This window comes from Amblyomma americanum, chromosome 1 (genome assembly GCF_052857255.1).
Source record: "Amblyomma americanum isolate KBUSLIRL-KWMA chromosome 1, ASM5285725v1, whole genome shotgun sequence".
Taxonomy (NCBI): Eukaryota; Metazoa; Arthropoda; class Arachnida; order Ixodida; family Ixodidae; genus Amblyomma; species Amblyomma americanum.
Window position 1 is genome coordinate 71835160 of NC_135497.1, and position 18897 is coordinate 71854056.

Here is an 18897-nt window from a genome sequence, read left to right on the forward strand (position 1 = left end):
GATGATTTCATATAGTTGTATAAATTTTTTTACTTGTGGCTGTGTGTACTTCCTGAGTTGTATGCGTGCACCCTGTAACGGCCTTACGGCTCACAGTATTAATAAATAAATAAATTAAATAAACCTTGGCAATAAGCAAAAGCATCCACGATTTAACTGGAACCTGTGGAAGTTGAACGCTAAATTGCTCAATGATCAAACTTTTGTTGAAGCAGTTGAGGAAGAACTAAGGCGGCTAGTGAATGATGAGCCAGAAAATTATTCGGTTGCCTGGAAGCAATACAAAAATGAACTAAAAATGGCAGCGATTGAAAGAGCAAGCATCAAGCGTCGAAATTAGATGAAGAATTAAAGAGATCCTCAGCGCCAACAAGAATGCTTGCTAAACACAGAGAGTTTGGAGCCTGGAAAAGTGGCAGACGAAATAAGAAGAACCAAAAGTGAACATGAGGTGATATACAATGAAAGAAATAAGGCAGTGATGATTCGCGCACGACGCGAACGATTATGGCTTGGGGAAGCACCGAATAAACGCTCTCTTACTGACGAGAAAAGGTATGCATCAAAAAATGAAATCAAACAGATCCGCTATAAGAAAGAGGTGACGGGCAAGCAGAAAAAGATAGAGCAGGCGTTTGTGGAATATTATCGCGAGATGCTTACCAACGTTACTCGTGTAAGTGACACTTTCATCACAGAATTCGTGACTTATATGCCAAATATATCAGATGACGTCAGAGACAGCCTTGAGGAAGAGATAAGTTTTCGCGAAATCGAGGCCGCTACCGGGGAATTGCCGGCAGGAAAGTCCCCGGGACTAAACGGCTTGGGAGCCTCATTTTACAAGGTTTTCGCCCATCAACTAGCATGTGTATTACATCGCGTTATCAATGGGGCGTATAAAACAAGGCGGGTGCCACCATCCTTAAGACCTGCTTATATCGTTTTGATTCCTAAGACGGATGATCGTGACAAGCTGCTGTCAGTAGGTTAATACAGGCCTATCAGCATTACGAACACCGATTACAAAGTGTTTATGAAAGTGCTCGCGAAGCAGGTGCAAACGGTGATCAAGCACTTAAAACATGCGGCATGAAAGGTCCAACGATATTCACGAACACTCACGTAGGTTTAGAATGCTGCGACCACGTGGACGGCCAAGTTGCCATGTTGCAACTCGATTTGGCGAAAGCTTTCGACAGGGTGTCACACGAGGTCCTCTTCTGCATATTGAAGCATGCAAACGTTGTCAGCACAATTTTAGATGGTGTAATGATTGCCTATCGAGATTGCTGCACCCAGCTCGTAATAAATAATTCACTAACACAAAGTGTCCCAGTGCAATCTCCTGTAAGGCAAGGATATCCACTTCCTCCCCTTTTGTATGCTATATGTGTCGATCCTTTTTGTTTAGCCGTATTCACCAAACGTCAATACGAGGTTTAAAAGTGCATTCTTCTGAGGTAAAACTGCTGGCGTATGCTGATGGCATAGCCGTATTCTGTCAAGATCGCGAGAGTGTGTATGCTCGCCTCCTAAATCAAGTCTTACACACATCACGTGTGCACTCAGAACATATGCTTCATCGCACTCCATTCTACAGCCGCCCCCGCCAGTTCTTCCTCCCTGGCGTTTTGTGCAGCTAAGCGGCAACAAGCCAACTGATCTACGTCGGCCATCATCTACCCGCGCGGCATCGTCGTTTCGCGACCGAATTATAGAGCAAGACGCCAATCTGCAGCATGGCTCCATCGTTATGTACGTTGACGCAAGCATTCAGGCCTGCGAAACAACTACAGCAGGTTACTGTGCTTGCAAGCCTGCTCTGAACAAAACGTCAAGGTTTCACCTCTCAGAACCTCCTTCTGTGCAGATATGCTTACGGTTCAAGAGGCACTTTGCTCTGTGGCCGCCGTTCCCATGCTACCCACGGCCCGCATTGTCATTCGCACCGACGCCCTTCACGTCACACGCCTATTACGACGAGTCAGTCGCACCCCAGAAACCTGCCAAAACGTCCATCGTCTAGCGGCACGCAACCGCAACAAATCCGTATTGAGTGGGTCCAGCGTGACCTCCTGAGCGCACAAAGCCGCGCAGATTCTTCGACCCGACTTTCGACCTCAACCTCGTCTTTGCCTCGAGTCCTCACTCTGGATGACACCACCCTCCTTTTAACAAGAAAGGAACACCTCCGGCGCCGCACATGTGCTCTAATTCCTCCGTGTGCGGTAACCCTCCCCCGTGGTCCTAACCGTGCAGAAGAGGTAGCGCTTCGGAGAATACAGGTCGGGGTTGCCCTAACACCAACTGTGACTCGCAAGTGGCCGGATTTCAAAGATTTATATCCCCGCCCCGGGTGTCCAGTCTGCAAGAACAGAGACAGAGGCGGATATCCACCACCTGTTGAGGGACTTCCCGGCGCTGAAGCCGACGAGAATTCGGCACCTGGCGTCTGTGGGACTTTCACCGGACAGTCCGGATTCATATATTGCATGGACACAGGGTCCATATCATTGTTCACTTCTTCATTTAATCAGATCAGCTCAACATTTTTCATTTATTTAAGCATCTTACTCATCTCTCACTTCATTATCTTTCTGCCCTGAGGAATTAAACATCCCTTCAAAAAAATGGCGCTCCATCGGTCCAACAAAGCGAAGTGCGTGCTGGAGTGCTGTGATGCCACGTATGACCTTGTCGCAGTCCTCCAGCTCGACCTCGAAAAAGCGTTTTACTGTGTCTCTCATCAACTTTTACTGTGTATTCTAGACCCTAGTAATTTCGGGTCTGTAATTAGTGAGGGAGTTGCCATGGCGTACCGTAACTGCAGTACAAGGTTAATTGTAAATAAGATGTTAGGGCCGCCTATAAGCGTACAACGTTCGGTGCGCCAAGGCTGCCCCCTCAGCCCTCTGTTGATTTGTATATATATATATATATATATATATATATATATATATATATATATATATATATATATATATATATATATATATATATATATATATATATTGAAGCACCGTGTTTAAAAATAATCGAAAATGATTCAATTCATGGCTTCCAAGTGCAGGCAGCGGAAGTGCCGTTGCTTGCATACGCTGACAACGTCGCTGTTTTTTCTGTCGATCAGAGCAGTATAAGTCACACGGTCGATGTTGCAAAGAACTTTAGCTGAGTTACCGGAAGTTTGGTGAACTGGTGGGCGTGCTTTGCCGGAGTTCGTTGTCGCAACACAACAAACGACGGTGCGAACTTCAGGGCTTTTTAGAGAAATTGTCCTCAGTGTTCGTTTTCTCGTCGCCCGTTTTTCAGTACAGTTTTTAAGCAAAGTTAAGAGGAAAACATTGTTTAAGAAAATATGTGAAACCGTTTTCGCGAAACCTATGTACAGAGTCTTATACTCTGGAGGCCCAGGCAGTGACTTCCTTAAACGGGTCAAAAATATGCATGTGCCGTCATAGACAAAAAAAAACTTTTTTTTTCAAGCTGAACACAAGAACTTTGAGTTTGAGATCATTTCAACAAGCTAAGGGGCTCTTTTTTCCGCGGGGATCACTTTGCCTAATATCCAAGACCGGAAACCATAGATCACGTTTCTCTTCATTGTTGGGAGGGTTTTTTTTCCAGGATGTCCTGCAAAAGACCTTAAAGAAAGAATTACCGCTGCACCCCAAATGAATCAGATTTCTGCTCACAGAGAACGAAGGTGGCTTAAATGAAGACCTTGTTATGCTCAAGAGCCTTCACAGTATATGGCGCTCTCGAATGGCTGGGTACCACTGTGACCCGGACGCGAGGCCAGCTCGAATGTATCTTCATGAAAGCATGCACAAGTTTTGTGAGGTAATACAAACAGATTCATACGCTCCTGAGTCGTTGTCAAAGTTGGAACCTTTGACGCATCTCAGAAAATTTTAACCTGACAATGCCGAACCAATGTAGGTTTTAGGCTACTATTGTGCTCGTCTTTGTGGTGGTTTTTGGTGAAATTTTTTCAGTTGATCTCTGTCGAAGTCCGGCGGTAAAGCAAAAATGCCTCCGTGGTGCAATCTGCTAGCGCGTTCGGCTCCTAACCGATAGGTTGGAGGCTCGAGCCCTCCCGGAGGCGGGCATACAGTTTATGTATTATTTTCAAGCCTTCCTTCTTTCTTATATTCTGGGGTTAGCATCGTTTGCTGCTTATGTTTGTCAGTTCTTTTCTTCTTCTTTTCTGCCTTGTCCATTTTTGAAAAATGAGGGAGCTCGCGTCCTGTGCTTGTTTGGCGTTTTTTGCATCCGCACTTTCTCCCCTTCAAAAATAAACCATCAAACTTGCCCAGTTTGCTGCACGTCTTAAGTCGAGTTCTCTGCTGACACTCAGTGTCCGCGGCGCAGTCGGCTAGCGCGTTCGGCTAACTAACCTAACCTAACCTAACAACCGAAAGGTTGGAGGCTCGAGCCCCCCCCCCCCCCCCCCCTTAGGCAAACATAACGTTTTTGTATTCTTTTCAAGCCTCCCCTCAATCTACATTCAGGGGTTAGCATCGTTTGCTGCCGATATTTGGCCGTTCTTTTCATCTTCTTCTCTGCCTTGTCCATCTTTGAAAAATGAGGGAGCCCGAGTCCTGTGCTTGTATGGCGTTTTTTGCATCCGCACTTTCTCCCCTTCAAAAATAAACCATCAAACTTGCCCAGTTTGCTGCACGTCTTAAGTCGAGTTCTCTGCTGACACTCAGCGTGCGCGGCGCAGTCGGCTAGCGCGTTCGGCTAACCTAACCTAACCTAACCTAACAACCGAAAGGTTGGAGGCTCGAGCCCCATCTCCCCCCCTTAGGCAAACATAATGTTTTTGTATTCTTTCCAAGCCGCCCCTCAATCTACATTCAGGGGTTAGCATCGTTTGCTGCCGATATTTGGCAGTTCTTTTCATCTTCTTCTCTGCCTTGTCCATCTTTGAAAAATGAGGGAGCCCGAGTCCTGTGCTTGTATGGCGTTTTTTGCATCCAAACTTTCTCCTGTTCAAAAATAAACCATCAAACTTGCCCAGTTTGCTGCACTTCTTAATTCGAGTTCTCCTCTACCGACGCTCAGCCTCCGTAGCGCAATCGGCTAGCGCGTTCGGGTGTGAACCGAAAGGTTGGAGGTTCGATCCCTCCAGGAAGCGAGCATACAGTTTTTATATTCTTTTCAAGACTTCCCTATTTCTATTTTCAGGGGTTAGCATCGTTTGCTGCTCATGTTTGGCAGTCCTTTTCTTCTTCTTCTCTGCCTTGTCCATCTTTTGAAAAATGAGGGAGCTCGCGTCCTGTGCTTCTGTCCGTTTTTTCCATCCTCACTTCCTCCAGTTCAAAAATAAACGGTCATCTTTCGCAGTTTGCTGCCCTTCTTATGTCGAGTTCTCTTCTGCTGACATTCAGCTTCCGTGCCGCAATCGGCATTCTACTTCCGGCCACCGAGTGAGATGGACGCAGGTAGGATGGGCTCCGTTGGAGCAGCGATAGCCGCTCAGGGCGGCCGCGGAAACAGGAATGCTGCGGCTGCAAATAACGACTACCAAGTTCTTTTACCAACTTTGCCCACCGGACGCGTGGTGTTAAATACTCTTTTTCTTCATGGCGATGTGCGACTACGGCCCTTCAAAGTCCAGGACTTCCGAGATGCCCTGGCCGAGACCGGCAGCCTGCCTGACGTGGTTGCTCTGGGACCGTACAAGGTTAACCACTTATGGGCGGTGACCTTGAGAACTGCTGAGGCGACCAAGCGGCTGCTCGCCGTGAGGGAAGTGCAAGTAAAAGGGGGGCGATGCATGATCATCGACCCTGAGGGCCAGGATGTCAAAGTGCGGCTTCATTGGATGCTCCCTGGCGTTGATGACGAGGAAATAAGAACGGCATTTGCAGCGTTCGGAAAGGTCACAGCAGTGAAACATGAACGGTGGCAAGTTCAAGGTATGACGGATAAAGCCTCGACTACAAGGACTGTTTTACTGAAGATGAAGCCAGGTGTAACAATTGAAGACATCCCTCATCAGGTGAGTGTTGCGGGAGAGCTGCCAATGGTGGTTGTGCCTTGCAGGCCTATGCAATGCCTGCGCTGCCGCGGCACTGGGCACGTGTGGCGAGATTGCAAGATTCCTCGCTGCACTAAATGCACACGTTTCGGTCATGGCGACGCTAATTGCGTTCGCACCTACGCATCGGTAACGGTAGCTGCGGTCGACGAAGAAAAAGCGGAGAAGCAAATGGATGCCGCTGAAGCAGAGGAGGTTTCTAAGGGTGCAGAGGAAACGGACAAGGCAGCAGTAGCCACGGTTTCCTCACCGTCATCGGCGGAGGACACCGGGACGCCCAGTGACCAAGGGGAGAAGCCTGAACCGCCAGCATCTACGGCAATCAAAATGGCAGAGGACGGCGGATCTGTAGGCGCTTCAAAAACCGAGGTGCCCCAACCTGTGTGTGAGGAGGACATGGATGACAGCGACAGCCGCTTGGTGGCAATTAGCGCGCCCGTCAAACGTCATGAACCGGCTCGCAAGGAAAAGGCCAACGAGACTGCAGCCAGTGGAGAGGAGCCTCCAGCGAAAACTGTTCACGCCCGGAGGCCTGATTTCAAGCCGCGCCCGAACTTTTCTGCTGAGAGGCGAGTCGCCGCAAGCTCACCTGTGCGGCAAGGCCCCGGCGATCGACCTGATGACCCGGGCTTCAAAGAAAGCGTCTAGCAATACGCTGGACGTGAAAGGTAAGCGCCATGCTCTCGGTCTCGTCTACTTTTGTCGAAATTTGATCCTCTACTTTGCCTGAAAATAACCACACTTAATGTAAAGGGGATGGCGGGGAAAAAAAACAGAGAAAAGTATATCGACTCAGAACTGACTACGACCTTTGTCTGTTGGCGGTGCAAGAAACTAAAGTAGACGGGTAGGAATAGACCGGGTGCGTGGTACAGCGTTTCACTTCGGAGTATTACGAGATAGTTGATCGTGCAGTTGGAACGTCGGCTGGGTGTGTGCTCTTCTGTAAAAAGCTACCGGGACGGGTCGTTCAAGCTTACGCGACATGTTCTCATGGACGATTTATTGCGCTTGATTATGCCTACTTGGAAGTGGAGTGTGGAATAATCAGCATTAACGCACCTATCAAGGTTGATGAGAAGGCAGCCTTTTTTGAAAGCATCTAACAGTACTGTACTGTCGAAAGGCAGTTGATCGTCATGGGTGATTTCAACTGTCTTGCCGGCGCGTGACAAAACAAGCGATAACTTACTCAAAGACAGAAGGACCGATATACTGTCCGCGTTGGTAGATAAATGAAATATTGATTATGGGGAGGACTGTTTAGAAAGCGAGCGAGATGTGCAATTCACGCACTTTCAGTGGTCAAGTCACGCACGTCTAGATCATATTTATATGGCGATAGGCCTGCTTCAAAGATGTAACATTTACGAGGTTGTACCTGTATCGTTTTCAGACCACAGTTTGTTACAGTGTAGGCTAGGCACAGGAAAACGGGACAATGCGTTTAACTGGAACTTGTGGAAATTTAATGACATTTATGACAACCTAAAAGAAGAAATTTGCAAAGGAATGCCTAATTCAAGAGAAAACCTATGAGAGCAGTGAGAACTATGTAAGCAGCAAATTAAAATGAATGCAATTGAAAAGGCTTGCTGCATGAAAAAAGAGGAAAAGTAAGGAAAAGAATTTAAGAGAACTGCTGTGGAAACTAATTGAGCAGAAGAGTAAAGCTCCTGGTCTGTGGACTGATAACTTAAAGAAAATTAAGCGAAACATTGAAGTTATGAAAGAATAACGTTATCGCGGTGCGCTGGTGCGTGCGAGAGCAGAAGAGACGGTTTTCAATGAAGCACCAACAAAACTAGCATTGAGAATGAAAAAAGCCCGGGCTGAGAGTAATCGGGTTGATAAGAATGAATGGGGAGGTGTCATAGCAGATGACGAAGGGCATGTAAAGCAAGCTTTTGGTGAATAATATCAGTCGCTTTTCTCAAAACAAGACGTAGACATTGACACATTCAAAGACAAGTTTCTAAAAGCAATGCCAAGACAAGGTGATGAACAGAAACCGATATTAACGGAACCAATAAGCGAGTGTGAAGTGCAAAAAGCAATAGACAACTTTAACTCGGGTAAGTCGCCTGGACCAGATGGTTTAGGTGCGGCTTTGTATAAAGCCTTTCAGCGAGACATTTCGCCCTCGCTAACTGCGGTCATTAATGATGCATATGAATTAAAAGCACTAACACCTACTCTTTGCATATCTCACACTGCCCTAATTCCAAAAACAGAAGACCGCGAAAAGTTAAAGCAGGTTGCAGCCAACAGGCCGATTTCACTCACGAACGTGGACTACCAAATATTTATGATGGTGCAAGCAAGGCGGTTACAAAGGGTAATGAATGTGGTAGTAGGCGCTCAACAGACATGCGGCCTCAAAGGGCGTTCTATTATGTCTAGTATTCATAAAGCCCAAACCGCCGCCTTGTCCAGAGCCACTCCTTAGCCTCTACCTTGACCATGTCCAGAGCTGCAGCCGCCACCTTGTCCAGGGCCAGATCCTTGGGCGCTGCCTTGACCTAGTCCAGAACACCTACCGCCGCCTTGTCCGTACCAGATCCTTGGCCGCTGTCTTGACCTTGTCCAGTACCCCAACCGCCGCCTTGTCCAGAGCCAGATCCTTGCCCACAGCCCCATCCTCCACCTTGGCCGGAGGCAGATCCTTGGCAGCTGCCTTGACCAGAGCCCCAGCCTCCATCCTGGCCGGAGCCTTGGCCACCTCCTTGTCCACTTCCGGCTCCCCAACCAGATACCTGCATTTTGCCTGCACTGGAACCGTCACCATGGCCACCCCATGCGCCCACTGCTTTGCCCGGATCCTTGCCCACTTCCGCCACTCCAGCCGACCTGACCCGAGCCGCCATGCCACCCACTGCTTTGCCCGGAGCCTTGTCCACTCCCACCACTACAGCCGATATGACCCGAGCCGTCATGCCAACCACTGCTTTGCCCGGAGCATTGTCCACTCCCACCACTCCAGCCAACCTGACCCGAGCCGCCATGCCACGCACTGCTTTGCCCGGAGACTTGCCCACTTTCGCCACTCCTGCCGACCTGACCCGAGCCGCCATGCCACCCACTGCTTTGCCCGGAGCCTTGCCCACTTTCGCCACTCCAGCCGACCTGATCCGAGCCGCCATGCCACCCACTGCTTTGCCCGGAGCCTTGTCCACTCCAACCACTACAGCCGATCAGACCCGAGCCGCCATGCCACGCACTGCTTTGCCCGGAGCCTTGTCCACTCCCACCACTACAGCCGATCTGACCCGAGCCGCCATGCCACGCACTGCTTTGCCCGGAGCCTTGGCCACTCCCACCACTACAGCCGACCTAACCCGAGCCGCCATGCCACCCACTGCTTTGCCCGGAGCCTTGCCCACTTTCGCCACTCCAGCCGACCTGACCCGAGCCGCCATGCCACCCACTGCTTTGCCCGGAACCTTGTCCACTCCCACCACAACGCCGATCTGACCCGAGCCGTCATGCCAATCACTGCTTTGCCCGGAGCCTTGCCCACTTTCGCCACTCCTGCCTACCCAACCCGAGCCGCCGTGCCACCCACTGCTTTGCCAGGAGCCTTGGCCACTCCCACCACTACAGCCGACCTAACCCGAGCCGCCATGCCACCCACTGCTTTGTCCGGAGCCTTGCCCACTTTCGCCACTCCAGCCGACCTGACCCGAGCCGCCATGCCACCCACTGCTTTGCTCGGAGCCTTGTCCACTCCCACCACTCCAGCCGACCTGACCCGAGCCGCCATGCCACGCACTCCTTTGCCCGGAGCCTTGTCCACTCCCACCACTCCAGCCGACCTGACCCGAGCCGCCATGCCACGCACTCCTTTGCCCGGAGCCTTGCCCACTTTCGCCACTACAGCCGACCGGACCCGAGCCGCCATGCCACCCATGCTTTGCCCGGAGCCTTGTCCACTCCCACCACTACAGCCGGTCTTACCCGAGCCGTCATGCTAATCACTGCTTTGCCCGGAGCCTTGCTCACTTTCGCCACTCCTGCCGACCTAACCTGAGCCGCCAAGCCACCCACCACTGCTTGGCCCTTTCCCTGCCCCTCAACGATAGCCTTGTACAGATCCCGGTTCTGCTCTGAATCTAGAACTTCTTTCCCACGACTTGGCGCTTTTGGAGACGTTTCCGTCGCTACCGCCCCAACCCCTTCCAGATCCTCTGCCAGTGGTGTTGTTGCCTGTACTCGACCAACCAAAGCTGCCCTGGGCACAACAAGAGACGTTCCAAGAACTCTCGCTGCCCACGGTCCAGGGTTAGCGCAACGGATGAGTTGAGTTTGCCAGACTCTCGTTCAATGCATTCTGTTCAGAGCTGGATACGTGCCAAATCGTCAGGACACACGCTCTTCACGGGTTCCTGGTCTCCATCTCGCCTTTCGCCACGGTGCTTCGAGTTGTCTGAGTCGGTGTCACCGTGGTCGTTGCGAAAGTTCCAAACGGTGCAGCTTGTTCTGTCGGCCGCTTCGTCTTGTGCAGAGCCACACATTATGCCGGCTGTGGCCACTCTGACGCGCAGAGCGCAATTCTCAGCAGTGCATAGGAGACGGCCATATCCTGAAAGTTGCAGAAGGGGGCGAGCTATGTGGTCACTGACAGGCAGGAATCGGCAATAATCAAATTACACACCTGGATTACTGGTAAATATAATAAGTGTGCGAACGGGTAGTTGCGTTTGAGAAAAAAAAGCAAAAAAAGGAGCACACTTATTTATTTCAGGTTACCCAACGGAATGGACCCTGAAATACAAGACTTATTGCTCTGGTGCCTAATTTCTCCTCCTGAATCTGGACTTAGTGAAGATAGGCACTAAGTACAGTTTTGCTTGTAAGTAATTATTGTACTGTTTCGCTATACATTCGGCTAGGTGCGTGCGCGCATGCATTCAGTTATGTACAATACAAGCAAACCTTACGCGAGACTATATGCTCATTGTTCTTCGTCAGTAAAATTTACGCAGGCAGGCAAATGAAGGTTACGTGCGAAAGCACTAAAATCAAATTCAATTCAGGTTCCAAGGAAGAGAGTTCTGCTCAACTATGGGGCGAGAGCAGGCTCTTCAGCAGCTCGGCTAGCTCTGCTGGCAGATGCGAAGGGTATAGTGAACTAATTCACGCTCGAATTGACTAGTAATTACGCGTCGCTCAGAATAATTTTCAGCGAACAGCGCTGTTGCTTCGGTGGAAAGCTGCTTGCCTGAGGCAAAGAACGTAGAACGTAAGACGTGTACTCACGGTGCCTCCTGCAGTAGATTTCGTTATCCTCTGACGGGCATCGCTAAAAGCTAGCTGTTATACGTTTTCGCTGTATGGCCAAAAAGTGCAACCAGAGGTCGCCGTGTTGAGAAAAGGAGAAAGGGGGCAAGGGCTAAACAAAAGAAAATGAGCTTATGCAGCGATTATCGTGCACACCGTTTTCGGCTAAGTTTTAAAGAGAAGAAATAAATAAATAGCAGATAAACATCGGTTAAAGTTATCTGTTTATGAATAAATACGCTATCGCTGCATGTGGAACGTTTGGGATGCAGAGTTACGGTGGATACGGTTAACATCTATAGCCGGGAGCCGTTCGTGACAAGTACGACAACTCGAAACGGGATCGTTCTATCGACGAATGTTTGGGCTTGCATAATAGAATGTCTGTTTCTTATCGTGACGGGCGTGACAGTGGACGACTTCCCACATCAGATCCGTGTTGCAGGTGAACTGGAGCTTGTTGGTGTGCCCGGTAGGGCTACGCTATGCTTGCGCTGTCGTAATACCGGACACATTCGACGCGACTGCCGCGTGCCACGCTGCGCACTATGCCACCGATACGGCCACGGAGAAGCGCAGTGCATGAAGACGTATGCTTCTGTCACACAGAAAGCTACGAGGGAATTAGACGTCAGCGACCTAATGACAGATGAAGCCGAAGTTGAGGAATCTTCGAAAGGAGCAGAGGAGAAGAGCGGCGAGGACGCGAAGCCTCCGGAACAGAATTCCGGAGGCGACCACAAGGCAACGGCCAGTGATTCTCCGTCTCGCACTACTTCTGAACTGGAGCCCACTGCTACGAACACGACTACGGGTGCAACCTCTCTAAGCACGCACGATGGAAGAAATGCTACGGATAAAGCTGAGGCAATGAACGCCAGCGACACAGGCACAAGTGTTATGGTGGTAAAGAGAACTTATGATGAGTTAGCTACCCACGATGGACAACCGAGTGTGCCGAACAACGATGAACCCCCGCCAAAAACGCCGGGTGCGCGTCGGCCTACGTTGCGCCCGAAACCGAAAATCCCGCCGGATAAAAGTTCGGCGGTGACGCCCACTTAGCATATACACTTGCTGCCGTCGAAGGCGCCGGGTAATTACTGATTCCAATTGGAAGGAACAACTGAAACTACGAGCAACACATTCGATGTAAGGTTGAAGACTTTACTGGACTCGGTTTTGGTGTGTCAAGTTGTAATGGTTCAGCTTAGAAGTGATAGAACAGGGTCAGTCATGTTTGTAAAGACATCATTGGTATCTTTATGCTTCATTCAAAGTGGCAACTATCTTAAATTCTTCGCTACGCATAGGGACAATTAATGTTACGGGCTTGGCTGCAAGGCGACGGCAATACCAGCTATGCCGCATTTGCATGGAAAACGAGCTAGATCTAATTGCGCTACAAGAAACAAAGGTGGAAAACCAAGAGCAGACTGATTATATGGTGTCGCCTTTCACAACGATTTATAAAGTCTGTGTACGCCATGCAGTAGGAAAATCTGCTGGCTGTACTGTATTCATACGCAAAAGAGTGGGGATTATTGAGGAAATGATTACTGTGTCCGAAAACGGTCGCCTCATCGTCTGGGATTTTTCGTTGGTGGGAGAAAAGTGGCGTCTGGTGTGTGTCTATGCCCCGAACAAATGTCAGTGAGATATGTATTTTCTTTGAACACCTTAATTAGTATCTGCCTTATGAAAGGCATCTTATTCTGCTGGGAGACATTCATTGTGTTTGCTTTTCGGAGGATAGATCTAGAGTGGCATATGTACGTGATAGGAGCGCCGAGTTACTTAGCTCCTTTGTGGTTGACAAGGACTTGGAGCACGTGGGTCACACAATAATAAGCGGCGGGCGGCCGCAGTTCACTCACACCCAGCAAGGTAGTCAAGCCAGGCTTGGCAGATTTTACGTGTCCCTAGCTCTAATTCCCCTTTACAATAGTTACAACGTTATACCTGTTTCATTCTCTAATCACAGCCTCGTGAGTTTCAACCAGGACATTTTGCAAGCAGACAATCTACACCAGTTTGAAACTTATCTGTCCCTTTATTTAAGCGTATAAAAACCATTTGCCATTGCTGTCATTCATTATGTTCTTTGCCTGCGGTTCCGATCATCGGTGGTCTGAAACCGAGCGTATTGTTATGAACACGCAACCTATCTGGCACACTTGTGGTTTTGTCTGCTGGCAAGATGATTTCATATAGTTGTATAAATTTTTTTACTTGTGGCTGTGTGTACTTCCTGAGTTGTATGCGTGCACCCTGTAACGGCCTTACGGCTCACAGTATTAATAAATATATAAATTAAATAAACCTTGGCAATAAGCAAAAGCATCCACGATTTAACTGGAACCTGTGGAAGTTGAACGCTAAATTGCTCAATGATCAAACTTTTGTTGAAGCAGTTGAGGAAGAACTAAGGCGGCTAGTGAATGATGAGCCAGAAAATTATTCGGTTGCCTGGAAGCAATACAAAAATGAAGTAAAAATGGCAGCGATTGAAAGAGCAAGCATCAAGCGTCGAAATTAGATGAAGAATTAAAGAGATCCTCAGCGCCAACAAGAATGCTTGCTAAACACACAGAGTTTGGAGCCTGGAAAAGTGGCAGACGAAATAAGAAGAACCAAAAGTGAACATGAGGTGATATACAATGAAAGAAATAAGGCAGCGATGATTCGCGCACGACGCGAACGATTATGGCTTGGGGAAGCACCGAATAAACGCTCTCTTACTGACGAGAAAAGGTATGCATCAAAAAATGAAATCAAACAGATCCGCTATAAGAACGAGGTGACGGGCAAGCAGAAAAAGATAGAGCAGGCGTTTGTGGAATATTATCGCGAGATGCTTACCAACGTTACTCGTGTAAGTGACACTTTCATCACAGAATTCGTGACTTATATGCCAAAGATAGCAGATGACGTCAGAGACAGCCTTGAGGAAGAGATAAGTTTTCGCGAAATCGAGGCCGCTACCGGGGAATTGCCGGCAGGAAAGTCCTCGGGAGTAAATGGCTTGGGAGCCTCATTTTACAAGGTTTTCGCCCATCAACTAGCATGTGTATTACATCGCGTTATCAATGGGGCGTATAAAACAAGGCGGGTGCCACCATCCTTAAGACCTGCTCATATCGTTTTGATTCCTAAGACGGATGATCGTGACAAGCTGCTGTCAGTAGGTTCATACAGGCCTATCAGCATTACGAACACCGATTACAAAGTGTTTATGAAAGTGCTCGCGAAGCGGGTGCAAACGGTGATCAAGCACTTAAAACATGCGGCATGAAAGGTCCAACGATATTCACGAACACTCAGGTAGCTTTAGAATGCTGCGACGACGTGGACGGCCTAGTTGCCATGTTGCAACTCGATTTGGCGAAAGCTTTCGACAGGGTGTCACACGAGGTCCTCTTCTGCATATTGAAGCATGCAAACGTTGTCAGCACAATTTTAGATGGTGTAATGATTGCCTATCGAGATTGCTGCACCCAGCTCGTAATAAATAATTCACTAACATAAAGTGTCCCAGTGCAATCTCCTGTAAGGCAAGGATATCCACTTCCTCCCCTTTTGTATGCTATATGTGTCGATCCTTTTTGTTTAGCCGTATTCACCAAACGTCAATACGAGGTTTAAAAGTGCATTCTTCTGAGGTAAAACTGCTGGCGTATGCTGATGGCATAGCCGTATTCTGTCAAGATCGCGAGAGTGTGTATGCTCGCCTCCTAAATCAAGTCTTACACACATCACGTGTGCACTCAGAACATATGCTTCATCGCACTCCATTCTACAGCCGCCCCCGCCAGTTCTTCCTCCCTGGCGTTTTGTGCAGCTAAGCGGCAACAAGCCAACTGATCTACGTCGGCCATCATCTACCCGCGCGGCATCGTCGTTTCGCGACCGAATTATAGAGCAAGACGCCAATCTGCAGCATGGCTCCATCGTTATGTACGTTGACGCAAGCATTCAGGCCTGCGAAACAACTACAGCAGGTTACTGTGCTTGCAAGCCTGCTCTGAACAAAACGTCAAGGTTTCACCTCTCAGAACCTCCTTCTGTGCAGATATGCTTACGGTTCAAGAGGCACTTTGCTCTGTGGCCGCCGTTCCCATGCTACCCACGGCCCGCATTGTCATTCGCACCGACGCCCTTCACGTCACACGCCTATTACGACGAGTCAGTCGCACCCCAGAAACCTGCCAAAACGTCCATCGTCTAGCGGCACGCAACCGCAACAAATCCGTATTGAGTGGGTCCCGCGTGACCTCCTGAGCGCACAAAGCCGCGCAGATTCTTCGACCCGACTTTCGACCTCAACCTCGTCTTTGCCTCGAGTCCTCACTCTGGATGACACCACCCTCCTTTTAACAAGAAAGGAACACCTCCGGCGCCGCACATGTGCTCTAATTCCTCCGTGTGCGGTAACCCTCCCCCGTGGTCCTAACCGTGCAGAAGAGGTAGCGCTTCGGAGAATACGGGTCGGGGTTGCCCTAACACCAACCTCGCAAGTGGCCGGATTTCAAAGATTTATATCCCCGCCCCGGGTGTCCAGTCTGCAAGAACAGAGACAGAGGCGGATATCCACCACCTGTTGAGGGACTTCCCGGCGCTGAAGCCGACGAGAATTCGGCACCTGGCGTCTGTGGGACTTTCACCGGACAGTCCGGATTCATATATTGCATGGACACAGGGTCCATATCATTGTTCACTTCTTCATTTAATCAGATCAGCTCAACATTTTTCATTTATTTAAGCATCTTACTCATCTCTCACTTCATTATCTTTCTGCCCTGAGGAATTAAACATCCCTTCAAAAAAATGGCGCTCCATCGGTCCAACAAAGCGAAGTGCGTGCTGGAGTGCTGTGATGCCACGTATGACCGTGTCACAGTCCTCCAGCTCGACTTCGAAAAAGCGTTTTACTGTGTCTCTCATCAACTTTTACTGTGTATTCTAGACCCTAGTAATTTCGGGTCTGTAATTAGTGAGGGAGTTGCCATGGCGTACCGTAACTGCAGTACAAGGTTAATTGTAAATAAGATGTTAGTGCCGCCTATAAGCGTACAACGTTCGGTGCGCCAAGGCTGCCCCCTCAGCCCTCTGTTGATTTGTATATATATATATATATTGAAGCACTGTGTTTAAAAATAATCGAAAATGATTCAATTCATGGCTTCCAAGTGCAGGCAGCGGAAGTGCCGTTGCTTGCATACGCTGACAACGTCGCTGTTTTTTTTGTCGATCAGAGCAGTATAAGTCACACGGTCGATGTTGCAAAGAACTTTAGCTGAGTTACCGGAAGTTTGGTGAACTGGTGGGCGTGCTTTGCCGGAGTTTGTTGTCGCAACACAACAAACGACGGTGCGAACTTCAGGGCTTTTTAGAGAAATTGTCCTCAGTGTTCGTTTTCTCGTCGCCCGTTTTTCAGTACAGTTTTTAAGCAAAGTTAAGAGGAAAACATTGTTTAAGAAAATATGTGAAACCGTTTTCGCGAAACCTATGTACAGAGTCTTATACTCTGGAGGCCCAGGCAGTGACTTCCTTAAACGGGTCAAAAATATGCATGTGCCGTCATAGACAAAAAAAAACTTTTTTTTTTCAAGCTGAACACAAGAACTTTGAGTTTGAGATCATTTCAACAAGCTAAGGGGCTCTTTTTTCCGCGGGGATCACTTTGCCTAATATCCAAGACCGGAAACCATAGATCACGTTTCTGTTCATTGTTGGGAGGGTTTTTTTTCCAGGATGTCCTGCAAAAGACCTTAAAGAAAGAATTACCGCTGCACCCCAAATGAATCAGATTTCTGCTCACAGAGAACGAAGGTGGCTTACATGAAGACCTTGTTATGCTCAAGAGCCTTCACAGTATATGGCGCTCTCGAATGGCTGGGTACGACTGTGACCCGGACGCGAGGCCAGCTCGAATGTATCTTCATGAAAGCATGCACAAGTTTTGTGAGGTAATACAAACAGATTCATACGCTCCTGAGTCGTTGTCAAAGTTGGAACCTTTGACGCATCTCAGAAAATTTTAACCTGACAATGCCGAACCAATTTAGGTTTTAGGCTACTATTGTGCTCGTCTTTGTGGTGGTTTTTGGTGAAATTTTTTCAGTTGATCTCTGTCGAAGTCCGGCGGTAAAGAAAAAATGCCTCCGTGGTGCAATCCGCTAGCGCGTTCGGCTCCTAACCGATAGGTTGGAGGCTCGAGCCCTCCCGGAGGCGGGCATACAGTTTATGTATTATTTTCAAGCCTTCCTTCTTTCTTATATTCTGGGGTTAGCATCGTTTGCTGCTTATGTTTGTCAGTTCTTTTCTTCTTCTTTTCTGCCTTGTCCATTTTTGAAAAATGAGGGAGCTCGCGTCCTGTGCTTGTTTGGCGTTTTTTGCATCCGCACTTTCTCCCCCTCAAAAATAAACCATCAAACTTGCCCAGTTTGCTGCACGTCTTAAGTCGAGTTCTCTGCTGACACTCAGTGTCCGCGGCGCAGTCGGCTAGCGCGTTCGGCTAACCTAACCTAACAACCGAAAGGTTGGAGGCTCGAGCCCCCCCCCCCCCCCCCCCCCCCCCCTAGGCAAACATAACGTTTTTGTATTCTTTTCAAGCCTCCCCTCAATCTACATTCAGGGGTTAGCATCGTTTGCTGCCGATATTTGGCAGTTCTTTTCATCTTCTTCTCTGCCTTGTCCATCTTTGAAAAATGAGGGAGCCCGAGTCCTGTGCTTGTATGGCGTTTTTTGCATCCAAACTTTCTCCTGTTCAAAAATAAACCATCAAACTTGCCCAGTTTGCTGCACTTCTTAATTCGAGTTCTCCTCTACCGACGCTCAGCCTCCGTAGCGCAATCGGCTAGCGCGTTCGGGTGTGAACCGAAAGGTTGGAGGTTCGATCCCTCCAGGAAGCGAGCATACAGTTTTTATATTCTTTTCAAGACTTCCCTATTTCTATTTTCAGGGGTTAGCATCGTTTGCTGCTCATGTTTGGCAGTCCTTTTCTTCTTCTTCTCTGCCTTGTCCATCTTTTGAAAAATGAGGGAGCTCGCGTCCTGTGCTTCTGTCCGTTTTTTCCATCCTCACTTCCTCCAGTTCAAAAATAAACGGTGATCTTTCGCAGTTTGCTGCCCTTCTTATGTCGAGTTCTCTTCTGCTGACATTCAGCTTCCGTGCCGCAATCGGCATTCTACTTCCGGCCACCGAGTGAGATGGACGCAGGTAGGATGGGCTCCGTTGGAGCAGCGATAGCCGCTCAGGGCGGCCGCGGAAACAGGAATGCTGCGGCTGCAAATAACGACTACCAAGTTCTTTTACCAACTTTGCCCACCGGACGCGTGGTGTTAAATACTCTTTTTCTTCATGGCGATGTGCGACTACGGCCCTTCAAAGTCCAGGACTTCCGAGATGCCCTGGCCGAGACCGGCAGCCTGCCTGACGTGGTTGCTCTGGGACCGTACAAGGTTAACCACTTATGGGCGGTGACATTGAGAACTGCTGAGGCGACCAAGCGGCTGCTCGCCGTGAGGGAAGTGCAAGTAAAAGGGGGGCGATGCATGATCATC

The 18897-nt window shown here is 48.9% G+C and overlaps 1 protein-coding gene and 2 non-coding genes across 3 annotated transcripts; all 3 read left to right on the forward strand.

Moving 5' to 3' along the window:
• Positions 1-5072: 5072 nt before the first annotated feature.
• Positions 5073-5146, forward strand: TRNAH-GUG (transfer RNA histidin (anticodon GUG)). Its single transcript has one exon. It is a non-coding gene; the product is annotated as a tRNA-His (tRNA).
• A 540-nt stretch (positions 5147-5686) lies between these two features.
• On the forward strand, positions 5687-8601 carry LOC144133322 (uncharacterized). Its single transcript, XM_077666320.1, has 2 exons — positions 5687-6720; positions 8524-8601. The coding sequence occupies exon 1, from the start codon at positions 5789-5791 to the stop codon at positions 6698-6700; it is 912 nt and encodes a 303-aa protein (XP_077522446.1). The 5' UTR covers positions 5687-5788; the 3' UTR covers positions 6701-6720; positions 8524-8601.
• Positions 8602-18172: 9571 nt separating this feature from the next.
• On the forward strand, positions 18173-18246 carry TRNAH-GUG (transfer RNA histidin (anticodon GUG)). The gene has a single exon. It is a non-coding gene; the product is annotated as a tRNA-His (tRNA).
• The last annotated feature ends 651 nt before the right edge of the window (positions 18247-18897 follow it).

Bases quoted from the DNA above. Each gene is read 5' to 3' on its own strand.
- LOC144133322 (XM_077666320.1), top strand. From the start codon at position 5,789: ATGATCATCGACCCTGAGGGCCAGGATGTCAAAGTGCGGCTTCATTGG.